Raw genomic sequence first — 18879 nt, 5'->3', positions numbered from 1 at the left:
AAATGTTGAAGGTCTGCGTTGATGATACATAAATACAACTGCTGTGCTCTCAGTGGCAACAAAAGTACATTTTTTTTGTCGATCCTGCACTTATTCATATTATTTTGGACAGAAGGAAACATATTCTATTGCTGCATCTCTCAGTGTGCTTTTAGGTGCTTCTATGCTGGTAAATTCAGTTAAGTAAAAATATGTGGGTTTTGCAATGCACTTGCGCACATATGATGCATCAGACTTTCAGGAAACTCCAGGTAATGAAGTACGTAACAGTGGATCACGGACATAAACCGGCCTGGGATCTGCATTGACCTACATGTGTTGAGATGTACTTTGAGGTGCATAACCCTGAATAATATTCATTTTGATATGTCATCTTGTCTTCCATGCTACTGCCCAGCCCAGTCTCATCAACAGCTTAATTGTAAGACAGAGACTGCAGAATCATCCTGTTTAGAGGCAATAAGAATCCATTACTTGATAATATAATTCTCAATATACAACTATATTATAAAATACAGCTTATTTTGCAATGTGGTATTGTACTAACAGCTCATGGCACCTGTTCATGGATCAGTTTCTAGATTGACTGTTTTTAAATAATTTTTGCAAATTACACTCCATTTGTTTGTTATATTATGAGGGAAAGAGTACTCTTAGAAATCCCTGCAAATTCACAGTGTCAGTTTGAACTTTTCACAAATAAAGGCAACAGACACTGAGCAGTTCTCTTTCATCCTATTCCCTCCTCACTGTCTCCACACCTGCAGAAGTTGGGAAACAAGAATCACTTTTGAAGGTGTCCTCATTCAACCTTCCTTTTCCTTGAATACACACTAGCCTTTATCTTTACATCTTTGCACCTTTTCTTCTCTACTTCTCAGGTGATCCCTACTGTCATCAGCAGCCCTTGATTACTTCAGTCGTCCCCATTTTCCTTTTTCTCCCACTATCTGTTTAGCTCTATGTACGGATAATTGGTTCAGCTCACAGCCTAAGAGCAAGTGGGCTACTAAAACAAATGGCTACTTAATGTACTGCTGTGAATGTAGCATCTCCCATGATGCAGTCAACATGGTCTATCAAATGTTTTAACTGAGACAAAAGACTCAAGAGAGCACACTCATCAAGTACAAGAAAACACTCCAATACACCCTCGCACATGTTAACAGTACTTACGAACACATAATGGCTGAACCAAACAGAGTGAGAAAAAGAACAGAAAACATGGGGGGTGAAAGAGATACTCAGCTGTGACTAAACAGCAAAGGTAGCATTCTGAAAACTAGTGACTAATCAAATTTGAAACATATCCACTTTAAAACTACAGCTCTCTTCTTTAAAAGTCTTCTTAGCTAACAAAAATAGCTGAGGTCATGTTATGTCATGGTGACACCTCTCCTAAACAGTGTATACTAATGATGCATGCACATATGCATAACGCATACAGCTACAGAGGTAAATTAAAATCAGCGGACAGTCCTACAGTCCAAAGTTAATTTTGTTCACAAAAACTATGACGAAAAATATTTCTCCAACAAAAACAACAATCCACAAGATCAAAAATAGATTACTTATAATAAAAATTATGACAAAATTTATGTTTATTTTTTCATTAATGACACAAGACTAAAATGTTAGTGGTGGGCTATCAAACACTCAAAAAATGCATGACAGTTTCCCTAAGTTGTGCATCTGTCAAAACATAAACAATGCACCCCTGTCCCCCCACATCAATTAGCGTGGGCAAACTCATGTGTTGTGTATAGATTCTGCTGCTCTCCCAAACCATTGATGACAATATCATGATGAAAAAAAGAATACATCTGTGGACACATCATTTATAGTTCAGCAGCAGGGAACACAAAATGCACTGTGGTAAAGGGAGATGGGGAGGACCTGTGGCCTAATGTTAACCAAGCATATACATTTACTAACCATAGTCAGTATTACTGGGCAAGTCAGCTATGTCAGTTTGCTAACAAGCTGAATTTTGCCAAGCCTGATAAAAAGCCAGTCACTCCCACAAAAACATTTTCAGCATTTCAGCATTAGCTATAACATCAGCTCACTAGCTTTAAAACCTGCGAGTGAAACATGTAGGGATGTCAATTAACAGCAAAACTTCAGTGAGTGAAACATGTTGGTGAAAACAGTGTTGGCACCTGCATGTCTATCTGTTTATATATTTGGACAAGTAATTTTTAATTACTGTCGATCCATTCCATTTCACTTACTTATCCCTTGCCAGAAAAAGCCCTGAACATGGCATGCACAGGCAATTATTAACTAGCCAAGTTGCTGCTTCTAAGATTACAAAGCAATTTATTTGGAAGACATACATGTATGAGCTCTTAACACTAAGACCAGGTAGGTATATTAATGATCTAACTGCTTCAGCACCAGTAATATTTGTAAGCGTAACCTAGAGCTTGATCAAACTGTTTGGCATGTTAAGAAAGAAATCTGCAAACACAGCCCTGATGATGATGCTGAGGCTTCTGGTCACTTCAAATGGTAATGAGTATCATCGACTTAAACCACACACAAACTATAAATGCCTAAAATGTGACTAAAACTAATAAACATTTCTGTGTAGAAACTAAATCTAAATTAGCTGCCAAACTCAGCACAGGGAGACTTAATATTAGAAAACACAGACTCAAAGGGTGAAGCTGTTGAAACTGAAATTAAAACAGTGTTGCATCGTCCTTTGTCTCATCACCTTATCGTAATGTGTGGTGTACGTACGTGTGTGTGTGCTCGCGTCTGAGACTGCGTGGCCATCGAGCCATTTAATGTCGTGACAGGGGAGAGAGAGAGAGCATTGCATGGGCCATTTAGCGTCAAAGTCATCAGTGCATCATTTAAAAACTGCACTGTTTAATGGGGCTCAGACTGCCTTTGTTCCTCGTATTGCCTAAGGGCACACATTCTGGCATAGAGGGTGCCTCTGCACGACATCCAACTATTTGGTCTCAGTCACTGCCTTTGATGTCCACTGGTACATCTCTGTCACTCTCTTTCTCCCTCTATTGGTCTGTTTGATCATCTTATTCCCTTAAACCCCTTTTCTTCACGACTGTCTTTCTGCTTAAGTCGTGTGTTCTTTAAAGCCAAGGAAGGCAAAAAAAAGGCATTTGCTCTGATTCACTGCCTCTCTGAAAGATGCATTAACTCACACAAGCCCTCACTCTAACACAATTTCTCTTACACACACGACGGCAACAAATCTATTCCCAAACATGTCAGTCACTCTCGCGTCATGCCTGAAAACAGACACACATGCATGCACAGACTATCCAGCTGCCATAAATCTTGTCTCTTTGACATGTCCCATATAGTTGTTGAACAGCATCTCCTTCAGGCAAAATATGAAACTAAAAACCTGCATCTCTCAATAAAGTCTCACTATTCCTTCATTTGAATTCAAAATGCTTTGCAGCAAAAAGAGAGTGAAAGAAAAATGTAACATGGCAAGCTGCAGAGGGCAGAACCTAAGAAAAGAAAGAAGATGGAAAACTCCAAAAGCACCAAAGTTCACATTTTATTTTTTTCCTTCACTTGTTGACCTAAAGTCCCCTTTATTCAGCTGTGCAGAGGTATTGCATCAAGTGCCAACAACGAAAGGCAAGGGAAGGATAGTGAAGGACCAAAGAATGACAAGCATTGAGATAAAAAAAAAATAGGGTTGTAAAGATGTCAAACAACTGACATATGACTAAAACTGTGGACTTACATCCTGGAAAAGCCGTCTGTCCTGCGCCAGACGTTTGGACGCTAGGGTTTTTGTGACATGATAGAATGTTAGCAGTGCTCTGTGCTGCTGCAGACCATCCTGACCCTTCACAGACTCAAGCAGAATGGGAATGAGCTCTGGCCATTGCCTCGGGCAATCCAGACGGGCCACCTTGGCTATCAGTACTGCAATCTGGGTCGCTATCTGTTGGAGAAACACAGAGGAAAAAATAAAGATGACCAGAGGCAAAGCATCAGCACAGCAGTATGTGGTTGCACCGAACAAACTTTTCTACATGCAGAAAAATCGCTCGACAATATATTACAATGTGTGCTTTTACAGTTGTAAATCAGTAGGTTTGGATGAGTGGGACATGAATTAAATCATACAGTGTACATACATATCCTTTATCCATTTGCTGTTAGAGATGGAATCAGTTAGATGGATTAGAGCTTGTTCAAGCACGTTACACATTCATAGCCTTTTACAGTACATCTGAAATGTGGCACGTGACCTTGTCACAGCTTCAGGTGTCATAATACCTCTTGACATGACACAAAGTTTATTTGCTGAGCAATTTCCATTCAAACATACCCATTGATTTGACAATGTTATGGATGTGACAGCTAATCCCTTAAAATAATCAGTGAAGTCAAGTGTCCAGACTGACAAGGGTACTTTATACCTTAGCAGTTAGTGGGCAGTGAGTTTCTGTTACTATTGAACACCACCTTTAAGAGCAGATCTTTTCACACCATATAAACAATATGCTTCGTTTGATTTGACAGCTGTGGTTCACACATCTTGCCCAAATGGTCTTCACAGTTCTATCATAAACTTATATACGTATAAATAGCATAAACATTCATTAGAATCAGCGGGTGTAGTCTATTTACAGTATATCTACATATTAGAGACGTGCTGCTCAGTAGTAACTGATATACACTGAGTTACCAGTCAGAAAAATCCTATACATAATCACTGTGCATGCAAAGTTTTCATGTTTTCTAAGAAAGTCAGATAAAGTCACACAATTTGCTTGGATTATACAAATTATAAATGTAAACTGTCCACACATACAAACACACACTTGCATGCAAGAACATGCACAACCCCTTCTGGATTTGATTGAACAAGGACAGGCTGTGACTGGTGAGACATATGGCGTTTAAATGGTATTCATTGCATGCCATATGGACCCTATCAGTCCTGATGTTGGAGGGCTCGCCCTCAGGGATATACAAGCTGTAGACACCAGGATGGATGGCCGCCATTCAGGGCCACCTTCCATGTCCCCTTACACAGATGTATTACACATTACGTAATTCCCGAATTATCTGTTGTTGCAGCATTCCTCATAGAACTGTGAAAGTAACTGCCCGGCTCAACAGGCTTTTTGACCCTTGAATGAAGTCTTCATATGTCCAATTAGTATTTTTAATCATCTTTCCTAACCCTACAACCTTAATTTATTGTGTTACATTTACATGTTACATGTTTATTGCTGAAGACTACTTACAGGATTTTGGGAAACAGTTTGAGTTTGTCTACAGTCAGTTAGTAGACAGCTTGTAGTCACATACAAGCATCTGTATTACTCTTTGATGAAATAATAAACTTAAATTACGTTTCCATTACATGATAAGATAAAAAAAAATGATCAGCCGGTGACTGCTGCATTCATGTTATTCAATGCATATATCATTTGCTTTAGTTGGCAATAGTCCCTTGTTATCACAGAAAAAGTTACTGCATTTTAACTCCTGAGGACAAGAATAAAATCTGCAGATTTTACTTCTGTCTTAATCGGTGTCTGTGATGGGAACTGTTTGCTTGGAGGGAACAGCTGGGTCTGATCTAACTCAGTCTAAATGCCAGTAGAAAACAATCACAATAGTCTTAGTGTCAATATTGGCCACGTTCTGAACACTGTCAATGTACTTCACATCAGCTGCCTTCACACAACTTCTTTACTGAGAACAACTAAAAGGTTTTTCTCCCTCACACTTCCCTGAATGCACCGGGAAGCAATGGAGGAAACAAAATCTGGTTAGTCTTTTTTCAAAGCCTGCTGGACCAAATTAAACAGAAACAATGATCAATCTTCAATACAGTCTGACATCACTGCAGGTGCAATTATAGTGGACTTGACTTGTATATTTAAGCTAAATTACTTTAAATCATGTGCAACATTTCTTGTCTGTTCTTTCTTTTCTTAAATTAGTGGATTCTTTAAATTTTCTGAAAGAAAATCCATCATGTGAGCATGATGCTGGTTATAGTTATGTTACAGGGTCAGTTTACACTTATAACTACATCACCACAGAGGAGTCTATGGACTTTGTGTCTGGGCAATAGAAATGAAGCTAACCTGACTAGATAACACTTAAGTAGATTTGATGGCAGAACTGCAGATATAGATCATTGTAATTCCATTGGATATTATATTTCAAGCAAATTAAAGCTTCAACCACCTACGAAATGTAAAAAGTGGTATAATGCTTGGAGTCCATTTTTGGCACATTACAGGTGAGTAATCTTATTCAAAACATGGAAATAGCGCATCCCAATTTCGCCACCAACCTGATTAACAGGTTCATTGAAGTTTGTGATGAGACCAGCACGCAGCGACGTCTTCTCCTCTTCTGACAAAGCACTGTGAACAAACCAACCAGAAAGATGTTCAGAGAAGGGCAAAATATATGGACAATAAAGGAAAGATCCACACAAAAGCAGCAACTGAAGGAGCAGTTAACAAAAGGGACATCATGCATAATTATATTCACAAGAACTGATCTGAAATGAAGGGCACCAAAATACAATAAAACACACATTACTTCTCTGACTAGTTAACACAGTTAATTCTGTTGTGTACCGTACAACAGGGCCAAGTTTTGAACCCAGGACCCTCTGACTGCAGGGCGAGAGATGCACTGAAGCCATCATGTCGCATCACGATGGCAAGCTGCCAGTCAAAGTGCCATCAATGCTGAATGCAGATCATATCGTAAAAGACTTATCGTGACTTCATTTTCAATTTCATTTCAAAATGTGGACATACAAACCTCAAACTTTAATATGGTAAAGACATGAATGTGATCTGAATCTGCCTTGTTGATAGGGAATCGATTAAATCCCTGTATAACACTCTATAGAGCACAGCCTGCTGCAGTTGCCTGATTTAATCAGTAAGTGTTGAATAAACCCCCTGCTTTCCTCCAAGTCACATCTTGTAGTCTGCAATATGACTCTAAGTTATGGCAAAGAAAGTAAGGGTTGTGTGCAAAAGCGTGACAGTGTGAATCTGTTTTTTTTTTTTTAAATTTACCCTAATTTACCCTGTTCTGTGTACTTCAACTGCTTCTGGGGCTAGATGGAGTGGGAGAGTGTTTGATGTGGGGAATGAATCATGCTGTAACCTTGGGCAGAGACAGAGAAGAGATATGGGAGCAAGACAAATTACTAGGGGGAAGAGCGTGAATTATTGAAACGAGATTTAAAACACACATATTTCGGGAATGTGGGAGCGAGGCAAGCTAAGTATGGATAGGAGATTAAAAGATGTATTAACTTAAGCAAGTGTTTGCCTGAGCCTTGTTTTGTGTTTGTAAGCAAAAAAAAAAAAAACAACAACAGAAACAGTAAATCTGATGGCGGGGTGAGACGGGCACAAAGATGATTCACACAGTGTAAAGTTATCCCAACACAAGAGAATGAAAATGGCAAAGACCCAAATTTTTTTTGGCAGCAATCTTATTTCAATTCTCCAACTGCCGAGGTGGGGATACATTTTAAACCATTTTAAGCAGCATTATACTTCATATCTTCATATGAGACTAGTCTAAATATTTTTGATGATCTGGGTCAAGTTTCAGTGATTTGGCATTTCTTACAGTTGACAGTTGCTTGTTCTGAAGGGTCATTTTTGGCAAAAACATTTGAAAATATGTAGCCATTCACACACCAGAGCCAACTTTGCTGTGTACATTCCTTGCAGCAAATTACTCTTATTCTTTATTTCAACTAGCACAATACTCTGACATAAGACATTTTGCTTTTTTACTCCATTAGTTATGTTCACAGCTTTTTTTCAGGTCATTCTAAGCAATGCAATGAAAAGTGCTTAAAATCCCTTTCAAGGAAAAGGCAGCTCAGCAAACATAAGTGAGCACGCTTGTCAGTCTTTTGACAGAATTATGCAAATGCCTGCATTCTGAACCTGGCTTATATAAACTTGTGGTGTCTGGTAAGGCTGTGTGGGCTGGGCATGGTTTTATGCATGACACATAAACATTAACAAAAAACATTCAAACTATGGCACATTACATTTGCATAACAGACTGATACTGCATTTGGGAAATGCGTTACATGAGTCAAAAGCCAAGATGCATGCCCCATTATAAGACATGTATAATGAGATAAACTGCAATCAAGCGCAACAACAATACAAAATACACTCACAAAACATTTATCAGCATGTCTTAAAAAAATTGCGCACTGCCTTGTCATAGCTTTCATAAATTCTTTTTTGTTTCATTCTGACAGATTTAGATGAGGGATTTTCAGGAGGGTCTAAACCACAATAACAAACCTCCAGTGCTTTTTGAAAACACCAGCTTTGTCCTTTTCAGCTCAATTCAGTCTGAAAACCTCCGCATTAGATGGCACAAACGTTAATAAAATTGTGTCTACTGTATATTCCATTAAAAAAAAAATATTAAAAAGCTTTGATGAGTGATGATCCATTTTGTCTGACCACAGACATCAACTGCTTTGATGACTCATACACAATCTATATTTATTATCATTACTTCACCTGCAACGTTCAAAAAAATGTCAATTTTAATAACTGTATTTTTAACCTAGCCAAAACCTATGAACCTTTCTGAACTGAAAGTTAATGCAGCACAAATCAGAAATGTCCATTTGCTACAAAAATGTCTCACAACTGAAAGGAAACGTGTCAGGCTAATTCTGGCACTGACAGTCACCAACACTAACAGTTTCACTAGTATTGTATCAGTCTTTGATTCAGAATTTAAAAAAAAAAAAAAACTTGCACTTGCAAGTGCTGTCATTTCCCACATCTCCTAAAATACCTTGAGTTACATACATATATGTAGAAAAGACACCAAAAATAGTGATAACATTAAGACTATAACATTAAATGTTTAGTGATTTCCTCCGTCATGTGGCTGTTGGAGATCTGTAGTGATGCAAAGGGAGACTAAAAAATACCTCTGCAAGGACAAGTCGATGGAAAGACAATTAGTTGTCAACTATTTTTATAGTCAATTTATTATTTCTGTAATTTTGTAAGTGAAAATGTCAAACATTTGTTGGTTTCAACTTCATGTAAGAATCTGCTGCTTTAAAATAGTGACAGAAGAGTCACTGGGTTTGGACTGTTAGTTGGACAAAAGAAGCAATTTCAAGACATCACGTTGGTCTGGGAAACTGTGACAATCATTTTTCACAATTTTTTTGACGTATTATAGATACTAAATGATTAACAGATTAATTGGGAAAGTAACCAGCAGATCAGATCACCTTTACAGACCTGAGATTTATCTCCAAACCTGGCAAGAATTTGCTGACTGTTTATTTGTGCTCATTTGTGCTTCATCATATGAAATAAGGTATGTGTTATGGACAGCACATTGCCTACAATGAAACTATTAGTAAATAAAACCACTTAAGTTTTGGCTTCTTTTCTGTCACCCTCTCCATTGTATTTGAGTTTATTCCCTGAGTTTGAGTATGAGTTTGTTCCACTGTTGTTTAAACATGAATTACAATAAATTTAACTCCAATCTTACAACTGCAGCATAATGGACAACAGGCAGGCCAGAGGACAGTCCTGGATAGAATTAATAAAAAGACACGGGGGGGATACATTTTTTAAAGCTATAAAAAAGAGCAACTGACCTCTTTCAAAGCAAACCTTTGGGCTTGTCACAGCAGAAAAAGCAAATGTGGAACTAATAACATTAATGGTAGGTCCATTACTATTAACCACGACTATCTTAAGATAATAAATCATTTAAATTTGGCCAGAAAAAAATAATATAATGATGGGCCAAAGCATTTAGCATGGATGTCTAAGGATTTTAACAATATTTTTCTCCATTAGACTGTTGTTTACTTCCAGTTAAAACAAAGAAAAAACTATGAACTCTGTTGGACACGCTACTGTAGATCACAGTAAAAACACAACAGAATAAAAATGCTGTGTAACGTGGCCTACTCTCTGAACAGTGACACCGCATGCACTGTACTGTCCCACGCAATATCCAGCTCCTGGATTAATGACAATAGACCAAAGGAAATCAGATAAATAACCCAAGGGCTAAACACCTTGCACAGCACTCTGGCAAATGAAATTCAGTTTACTGATCTACTGAAAAGAGTAGAACAACTCAAGTACGAAGAGAAAACTTTAGAAAGAAGAGAATAGCAATAATTTGAAGTGGTCACAGAATGGCCACAGAGTGCTGAGGCAGAACTGATTACCCCTGGCCAACTGCTGTCCTGCAAATTTAAGGGTAAATGTTCAATTCAAATCTAACAAAAGGCAGCCAGTCAGGTACCCAAGGACATATTGTAAGCTTTGAATACTCAAAGCCAACCGACCACCAGACAAAAAGAGACACAATAGAATAAACTGAGTATAAAATCCGAGCACAATGATATGAATAATCAGGATAAAAGACAAAAAAAAGAGGAAGAGGACAGCTGGGAAATGTGGTGGAGACAAAACTACAGACGTAAGCTCTAACTGGTAAAAGACAATGGGGAAAATGATGGAATAGAAACCTAACAGGAAAATGCGACTACAAATCCATGGAAAAACAGAAGCATCAAAAACAGACAGAAAGATTAAAACTGATGAATAGAGACTGAGTGAAAGAGACAATGAAGGAGAGAATAAAGACGAGCAGTGGAAGAGCGAAACTGTGGAAAAGTGAGAGCAAGGCTGACAACAAGAACGAACAAGACAGCAGACACTTACTGAGGCGCTACTCTCCTCCAGTATCTGTCAATACCATTCTTGAAGTACAGCACAGCCAGCCACCTGACGTTCACATCCAGCATGTGGTTATTGAAGATATTCTGTGGTGGGGAAAAAAAAAAAAAAACATATATGCTTGGCTAACTTTGTTTTTGTTTACTTAACTGGTAATACTATCCAAGTCAGAGACTGACTCAGTTTAATGATGTGTCACTACTCAGACTACGGAAAAAGAATAACCGAACCGAAGAATAATTAGGCAGACCTGTGATGTCATAAAACAACACTTTAAGGGGTGACTGCATTCAAACACAGGGTACGCTTACGCTAACATATACACACTTGTGCAGTTTTAGGTCTCATAGGCGCTAACATTTGGAGTTGTAAAATGTAGCAGAGAAGATCTAAAGTATTGTCACAGTGTTTTCAAAGTCATTCTCCTATTCACTGGAAAAACAAGAGCTCCATAAAGAGCAGCATAGCGTTATCAGAGATTGGAATCTTGACTCCTGCTTTTCCAGTTTAGGAGATGTAGGTAAAAACATGAGTTGGAAGACACTTTACACAGGACTGCACGGTGTAACTACTGACGTGAATCTGCAAGTTAAAATCTGCCCACCGCAGCTAAACTTTTATTACATGCTTCAGTGCAACTTCAATTTAGTTTGCCTGGCCGGCATTTGATTCATTGACGCTGTCCTTGCTGTGCCATCTTAGTGGTGATGTACAGAGACATAATTCTCCTAAATGAAATGAGGCAAGGTGCACCTTTTGCTTAATTGATATGGGCTATGGCAGCACAGGCAGCTACAAAAAAGAAAGCAAAAACTTAACTTTATGTCTGCAATAACACTGAAGTAAGGGTCAAAAAAGATCTACAGGGCTGAAATTTTCAGGAATATACAAACCATGAGACGTAAAAAAAAAAAAAAATTGAAAAGACTGATTACATAAAAATATTTGCTTAATATTACGGAGTGCAAGTGAGTTAGCCGTGGACTACAACAAAAACCATTTATTTAGCTCCTAGTAGTTCACATTTTGACAAAGTGGCACCATAAAAAGTATGGCAAAAAAACTACCTATAATGCATCCAATCATAGTATAGACAAACAGATTACACTGATACTGAAAACACTTTGTGGTTCTCAGGCAAGTTGAGAGGTTTTAAGGAGAATCCTTTATTCTCTGATTTATAGGCGGGTACAAAACACAGCCTTTTAACTTCTATATTTTAAATGCAGATATTGCATAAAGACTAGACAGCTTGCCAGACAAGTCAAACAAATAAAATGCTACACAAGCTACATTGGTTTTATTAGGAAATGTGATTTTTTGGGACATTCCTTGCCTTAAACAGGACACTGTTTGGGCTGATTTGTTTCTTCCCTTTTATGTATTCCTGACAAAAGTAAAGTAAATAATACATTTTCCCGTGAATGGAATAAATCTTTGTGTTTGGCTGGGCACAACACATCCAGGGCCAATTTCTCAGAGATAAAACTGAAATCCATTCTCATTTAAGCCTGCCTGGGACAGGAAACAAATGTAACTATTAAATAGAGATTTGTGTATTCTTCTAACACAAAAGCCTCTCCCCTCAAGTTTCCACACCTTTCACAATCTTGTGATTTGTTGATGTGACTGCAATTATTGTGTAAAATTGCTAGGATAAATACTCAGTCATGAAAAGCATATATAACTCTGAACTGAGACTGAAATATATTTCCTTCCTATTTTAGAATAAAAAACACCTCCTATAGTTGTATGAATTAAGCTACTTAAAAACAAGCTCATTAAAAATTCACCATGACTTTCTTTTAGAATAAACTATATTTATCCTCTCTCACCAGAAGGACAGAGTAGAAACCTGGCTGGGTCTCCCACTGTCTAAGCTGCTCCTCCGCAGGCTTCAGCACAGCTGTGTCCTGACTGGTAGCGTGTGTTAAGGCCTGCAGCACCACTGAACTGGCACCGTCCATATCCATAGCTGGATATATCTGCAGGGAGAACACAACAGGGAAAGGGGAGGAGAAAGGATCAGAAAAGAGAAGAATTTTATTGCTCTTGTTGTGAAAGTTTTGGCTGACTTGGGGGAGAAAAAAAACTTTTGAAAATAGTTTCACCGTAGGGAAAAACAGCATAATAAAACATCAACTGAAAGCTGCGGCAGTCAAATTACATCTACAAAAAATGTCAAAACAAGGAATCACTGGAATCTTTTTGGCTTTGTCTGGCTTTATCCCATTCTCTCCCATTTTTATTATAGATCAAGCAGCGCTGAAATCACTGTCAAACATAGGGAAAAAGAAACAAACCCTTCTGAATAAAGAAAGGCATACCACAAAGAGTCGTTCTATGTCCCAGATAGTATTCAAGCATCCCAGCTTCACAGGTCTAAAGGTGTTTTTCAGTTTCAAAGGAAGCAACTAAGTCATTCACTTCTATGGCTAAAAAAAAAAAAAGGGGTTTCTCAGAATAACAACCAGACCTACTTTGGGATCATGAATCCTTCCTTGTGAGGTCATATCTCAACATTTCCAGAGGAGTTTGTCAATAATAGGATAACTGAGAAAAAAATAACATGGTTGTTTATTTCCTTCCACTGCAAAACATAGCCAGCTTCATTTTTTTTCAGCACTGAGAGCAAGTCCAACACTTTGAGAGGCTATCTCTGGCACGCAAGATATGAAAGACTGCAAAAGAAATACATTATGGCTGTTAACTTATCATATCAAGATACTGCAGTCAGGAGCTGAACAAAGCAGTTCATTTCAGATAGAAACTAGGTCTAAAGCACACTTATCTTTTCACAAAATGGCCATTTTATCTTAGTAAACAAACAATTCCGGCAAACGACTGACTGTCTGGAGAGACTGTCACCTGTGAGACCAGCAGAGATAGCATGCTGGAAATGAGCTTTCATTAATACATTTCAGTAAGTGGGGAGAAATACTGAGAAAGACTGCCATCTACAGCCCAGAAGCAAATATTCAGCACCATGAAATGTATGTGTAAATGGAATGTGCATTAGGGCCACCTCCACAAAAGAATGCAGCAGCAGTGCTTTAGCCATGACTGCTGTCACATAACGAAGTCTGATTCTTTCTGTAAAGAGTCAGTGAATTGTTAATTCAGTAACAAATCAATAAGGGAGACTGTCAATGGGTTTGTCTGTTATAAGGATCGTACCAGCAAACCACAACACAATAGTGAGCGCATTAAATAAGTGAGTGTATTTATGGTATATGTATATTAGTAGTTCAGTATGATCAGGTATCCAGGTTTCAGAGAACCCAGATATGATGGATATAATCCTGGTTTTGAGACATTAAAATATGCCAAGATGATGTACTCTAGGTTTTTAAAGACTCTGCCATGTGCACAGAAGGACCATCAACTCAAGCTACATAATGGATAGTCACTGAAACCAAAATAACATGATGCAGTCATCTGCATGTTGCCATCATTGTCCGTTTGCAGGTAACCAGACGTCAAATCCAACTGAAAGATGTATAACTGCAACAGAGTCCTGAATACCCACAACAAAATTGTGTTCAACAAAACAAAAGCTGGTACAAAAATGACACAGAGATGCTAGAGCAGCCAAAGACTGATCCTTGCAATGTTGCATAACATTAAAAGATATGTTCCATGTGAGTTGAACCCCATACGATCAAAACCAGGATAAGATTCAAAACCTAAATACTACACATAAAAATACTCACCGATGGTAAGTGTCAACCATGTCCTGAGCTGGTAACAATTACTCGTTTTGAAAAGTTCGACAGCAAAAGAGTATGATCATCCCTAACTGACAAATTACAGTGTTTCCCACAAATCGGTAATGTTGCTGTTATATCAGCATTGCTCGCCACATATGAATTTTCTATTTTTGGAGCAGCGTACACTCTCAGTATGTGGAAAACGCTATAGATCACATTTTGATATTTTCTCAAGCAGCACTAGGCCAAACTCTTATTTTATTTATTATTTTGATATTAAGTTTAGAAGAAGAAAACTTAAGCTGAACGGTTGTTGGAAGAAATAAAAACACATAAACACAATGTGACAAACAGTTGTCCAGATAGTGACGCTACTACACTCTTGTGGGCCCTCATTACGTTCCACTCAGGATGGGGTAGTCAAATATGACACCTAGTGGTAAAATTCAGTATCACGGGTCAGGTTCAGTAATTGGCTTAATATCAAAGCGGCTCAAAATTTTTACATCAGACCGACCCTGTGAAAATGATATGTCAAACACCATTCTGAGCATGTGTCGAGTGGACGGATGCACACAATTAGACAACTACTTATTCAAATGTTGATAACTTCGCTAGCTGGCACCAGAAACACTAATCAGATAAACTTATTATTCTATTAATGTACATGTAGGAGTCACTTCCAAAGCTAAGTACGTAAGACAACAAATTAGTCCAGTAGGTGTCACCTTTGTGCTCTGGGTCACTTACAGTATTGGTAAGAACCTTCACTTTCCACATCTGGTCTCATACCAGAATGAAGTTTGCACAAACCAGTTTGCCTGCTGTGCGCAAACTGCCCTGTACTTTTGTTTTCAACAGCGGCAGCAGGTGAGCCACACGTGGAGTGGTGCAGCCAAATTACAATGCACCAACCAGGTCCACTTACAAGCTTTTACTAAACAACTACATAAGTAGTCCTACATTAAACAAGAAATGGCACACTACAACCAGTGCATTCACATGAGGGATACTGGAAAACATGTCTCTGTTTGTGTGTGTTTCTCTGCAGAGCACATGCAATTGTCAGTAGGCAGGAGGGGCAAAGTGAAGGGAGGTCATCAGCTAGTTTATCAAATGCAGATGGCACTGTACTCTCAGACAGAGGAAAAATAAACACTATTAAAATGAGTAGCCAAATATACCTTGGTGGAATTTAATATACCTGGGCGGACCACCTAAAAGTCTATGCGTGGGAAATATTAATACCACCATCTCTACGATTCATCTGAAAACACTGGAGACATTCAGGATTGCTCATGATATAAAATCACAAGATCGCCCACCACTAAGATTCACACAGCCAGACCCATCTCCACATTTCATTTTAGCACTGTGCCAACCTGCCTTTTCTATTAATAATTTCCTCAAGCTGGCACTGATGTGGTGCCACATGCAGAAGGTGAAACCATACATCTAACCTGTTATATGATTGTCTGTTTGTCACCTGTAGCAAGTTCCATTAAAGGATATGTCAGGCTGTCTGTGAGCCAGGGCATATTCATCATTTGTGTCCCTTGTGATTTGCATTCTGGTGAATCAAACTTATTATCAAAATTATGGGTATTGCTGTTTAATCACCCATGTCAAACCCTTCTTATGTTTTTTTTCATATACTGTTAAACATTTACCGACTCAGTCATACTTTCAGCAATAAAGACCATTCAGAAATAATGCCCAATATCTTTCATACACTATGGACATTATTCAACTTTTATAGCCAGCAATGCAGTTTAGAAGCTGCGGCTTAACATCCAGCATTCAAATCGCAGTTTTCTCTTACATATGGCTTTCCTACTGTGATATATGAAAACGTTCTCTGTTAAAAGTGCCTCTTGCCAGATTTTATATAAAATATGCTGTCTAATTAAAGCCCTTGCTGCTAAAATGTCGCACCTGTTATACCTGTTATATACCGTGCTTTAGCCAGATCAGAAAAAATGCATACTCTTACCACGTATGCTAAAGATTCACAAGAAGAAATTTGCTTGTTGACTGTCTGCTATTGTAAATCCACAGAGCAAATATGCAAACTCTCTAAGAGGTATCTTGCTAACAGTTCACCAGTGTTGTATCGTTTCAAGCTGTTTTTCTTCTTGAACGAACCCCTCAAGGCAGCACTGTGACAGCTAAATGTCTGGTGTTTTGCATATGCCCTAGTCTCTGACGGTAACACAGCCAGCATAGTTGTCAAGTGCTGGGTGACTGAACATGTAAGCTAGCGGCAACCTTATCCTCCAAGTCTGTGAAGCTAAGTGCTGAAAGCGTTAGCTTTACCGACTAAAACGTTATCTACGATGCGAATAAGACCGACTTGCATGAAGCCAATTAATTCTCTGCCTGGCACTACTACAATATTGGCGTTACAGTTACGTGCGCCTATAGGCCTCTGTCACAGCATAGAAACGTCGCTATGGTAAAGACTGATAAGAAACGTTACCTATGAAGTGGGTTAGTTTGTTGTTGAAGTGCAGGGAGAACTACGAGCTCAACTGCAATGGGTCGAAAGGGAGCAGAAACCGAACCACTAACGTTACATTTATATCAGTTTGGGTCACGATTGATTTTCATGACACGTGCTGCTTTATTGACCCTCTCTGTGAGTTATGTACTAACAAAATCAGACAATCGCCCATTCACACGGGCGACAAACCGTGCATACCTCAAACACCAAAGCTAACTTTGAGCTAGCCAACGAGCTAAACTTACTCAACACGAAACCACGGGCCGACAACGTCGGTGATGCTAAATAATCTTTCCTCGAGCAAATAAAGCAAAACAGAAATATAAAACCAGACTTACCTAGAAGACTGACGGTGGAAAAACAGAATGCAGGCTTGTAACAGTGGCTACTAAAGCTTTGGCAATGGTAATGTAATGAGAGATGGAAACACACGCTTGTAGGAATGGCGCGAGCAACACAGCAGGCGCGCGCTGATGACGTTGCGATTTTGGTAGGTTTTGACATCGTCATGAATGAACGAAGCCAGCTGCTGTCAGTGGTGGAAGAAGTATTCAAAAAAGCATCAGTACCACACTGTGTAAATACTCTACTACAAGTTCACTACAAGTCCTGCGTTTTAAACTTTAAGTAAGAGTATGTAATTATTATTATTAAAATGTAGGCTACTTAAAGTATCAGAAGTAGAAGTACTCAGTGTGCAGAAGGATAGTCCATATCTTTCACTGTTATAGGCTTATTGTATATGACCTTTTTGGCATTAATGTTACTGATGTATTAATGTGTATGTTGCAAGGTTGAGCTAATTTAAGCTACTTTATGTTGGGCAGTTGAAGCTACAGCAGTGCTTCATATTCTATAAGATTACCATATGTTTGCAAGGTAGCTTTCTTGTACCACACATTTCTAAAAATATCCACTGTCCATCAGCTCAGAAAAACTGCCATGTTTTCAGCTTTGTGACAATGTATTTTCAAGCTAGTCCAAGAGGGTTTTAACAGTTCATTTATTCTGAAACTGTTTGTGTGTTTGCACGGCACCAAAGTACAAGTGCAGTTGCAGCTAATTCATCAGCAACAGAATTCAAGGGCATGCAAGGAAAAGGCAGGAGATCAAGTTAGAAGTGATGAGAAAAGTGGCTCTAAATAACCTGGTTCATTTTGTTCCATTACCACTGATGAACAAACTCATGAACGACTCTTTTGGTTTTGTATTTTTTTTTTATATAATTTTAAATAATGTGAATAGTGAGTTTGCTACATTCCACATGTTGTTTATGTTTTTGGTTATTTTTGTCAAACAGATAAACAGCTGTGCCTTTTGCAATCACACCTCTGCTAAATCAGCAAATAGAATGGCAATTGCTTCTCACTTTTGACTCAGAGGGTTCCAGCAACCCGATGTCAAAGTGTGATTAACTCAACCTTCAGCACTTCGGCTCAGCGAGTTTGTACTTGAAAAGAAAAAAAAACAATTTGTTAACAGTGTCAGGTGTCATTGTGTTTGTATATGTGGTTAAATTACTGCCATAGTTATATATAGAGAGAGTTTGGTTCCATTTGGGTTCTTATTTCTGAGATTTTCTGGCAGGGACCTGATGTCAGCTCCTTCTCACAATTAAAAGTGCTTTGTTTGCTTTTGTAACACTGCTTTGAAGTGCTGTATAATGAATTATTAATGTTAATTAGGTCCTTTCATTTGTGAAAGTATCAGACAGTCAGCCATCACCCCTGTATTCCTAAAAGTTGGGTTTCTAAGAAATCAGTGAGCAGCTTAAAGGCATAATGATTTGATGAAACATGTACTATTTGTGTATGTGTGTGCTGAGGTAGGGTGAGTGCCTGTGTGTGGGTGGGAGTGTCCTGTGGCATAGCCATTCCCTCTTTCTGTCATTCTTCATTTTTAG

At 38.5% G+C, this 18879-nt stretch overlaps 1 protein-coding gene across 1 annotated transcript in view; it reads right to left on the bottom strand.

The window, feature by feature from the left end:
- Window positions 1–17471, bottom strand: part of ipo11 (importin 11) — a 106226-nt gene extending 88755 nt beyond the window's left edge. Inside the window, exons 1-5 of the mRNA XM_046387719.1 lie at window positions 17315–17471; window positions 12599–12748; window positions 10749–10849; window positions 6320–6392; window positions 3737–3940 (exon numbers count right to left, since the gene is read on the bottom strand). Coding sequence (XP_046243675.1) covers window positions 3737–3940; window positions 6320–6392; window positions 10749–10849; window positions 12599–12736 — 516 coding nt within the window. The 5' untranslated portion in view covers window positions 12737–12748; window positions 17315–17471. The remainder of the gene's footprint in view (window positions 1–3736; window positions 3941–6319; window positions 6393–10748; window positions 10850–12598; window positions 12749–17314) is intronic.
- Between the last annotated feature and the right edge of the window lie 1408 nt (window positions 17472–18879).

This window comes from Scatophagus argus, chromosome 4 (assembly GCF_020382885.2).
Source record: "Scatophagus argus isolate fScaArg1 chromosome 4, fScaArg1.pri, whole genome shotgun sequence".
Lineage (NCBI taxonomy): Eukaryota > Metazoa > Chordata > Actinopteri > Scatophagidae > Scatophagus > Scatophagus argus.
Note: the sequence above shows the minus strand (reverse complement) of the source record. Positions and strands in the feature narration are given on the sequence as shown.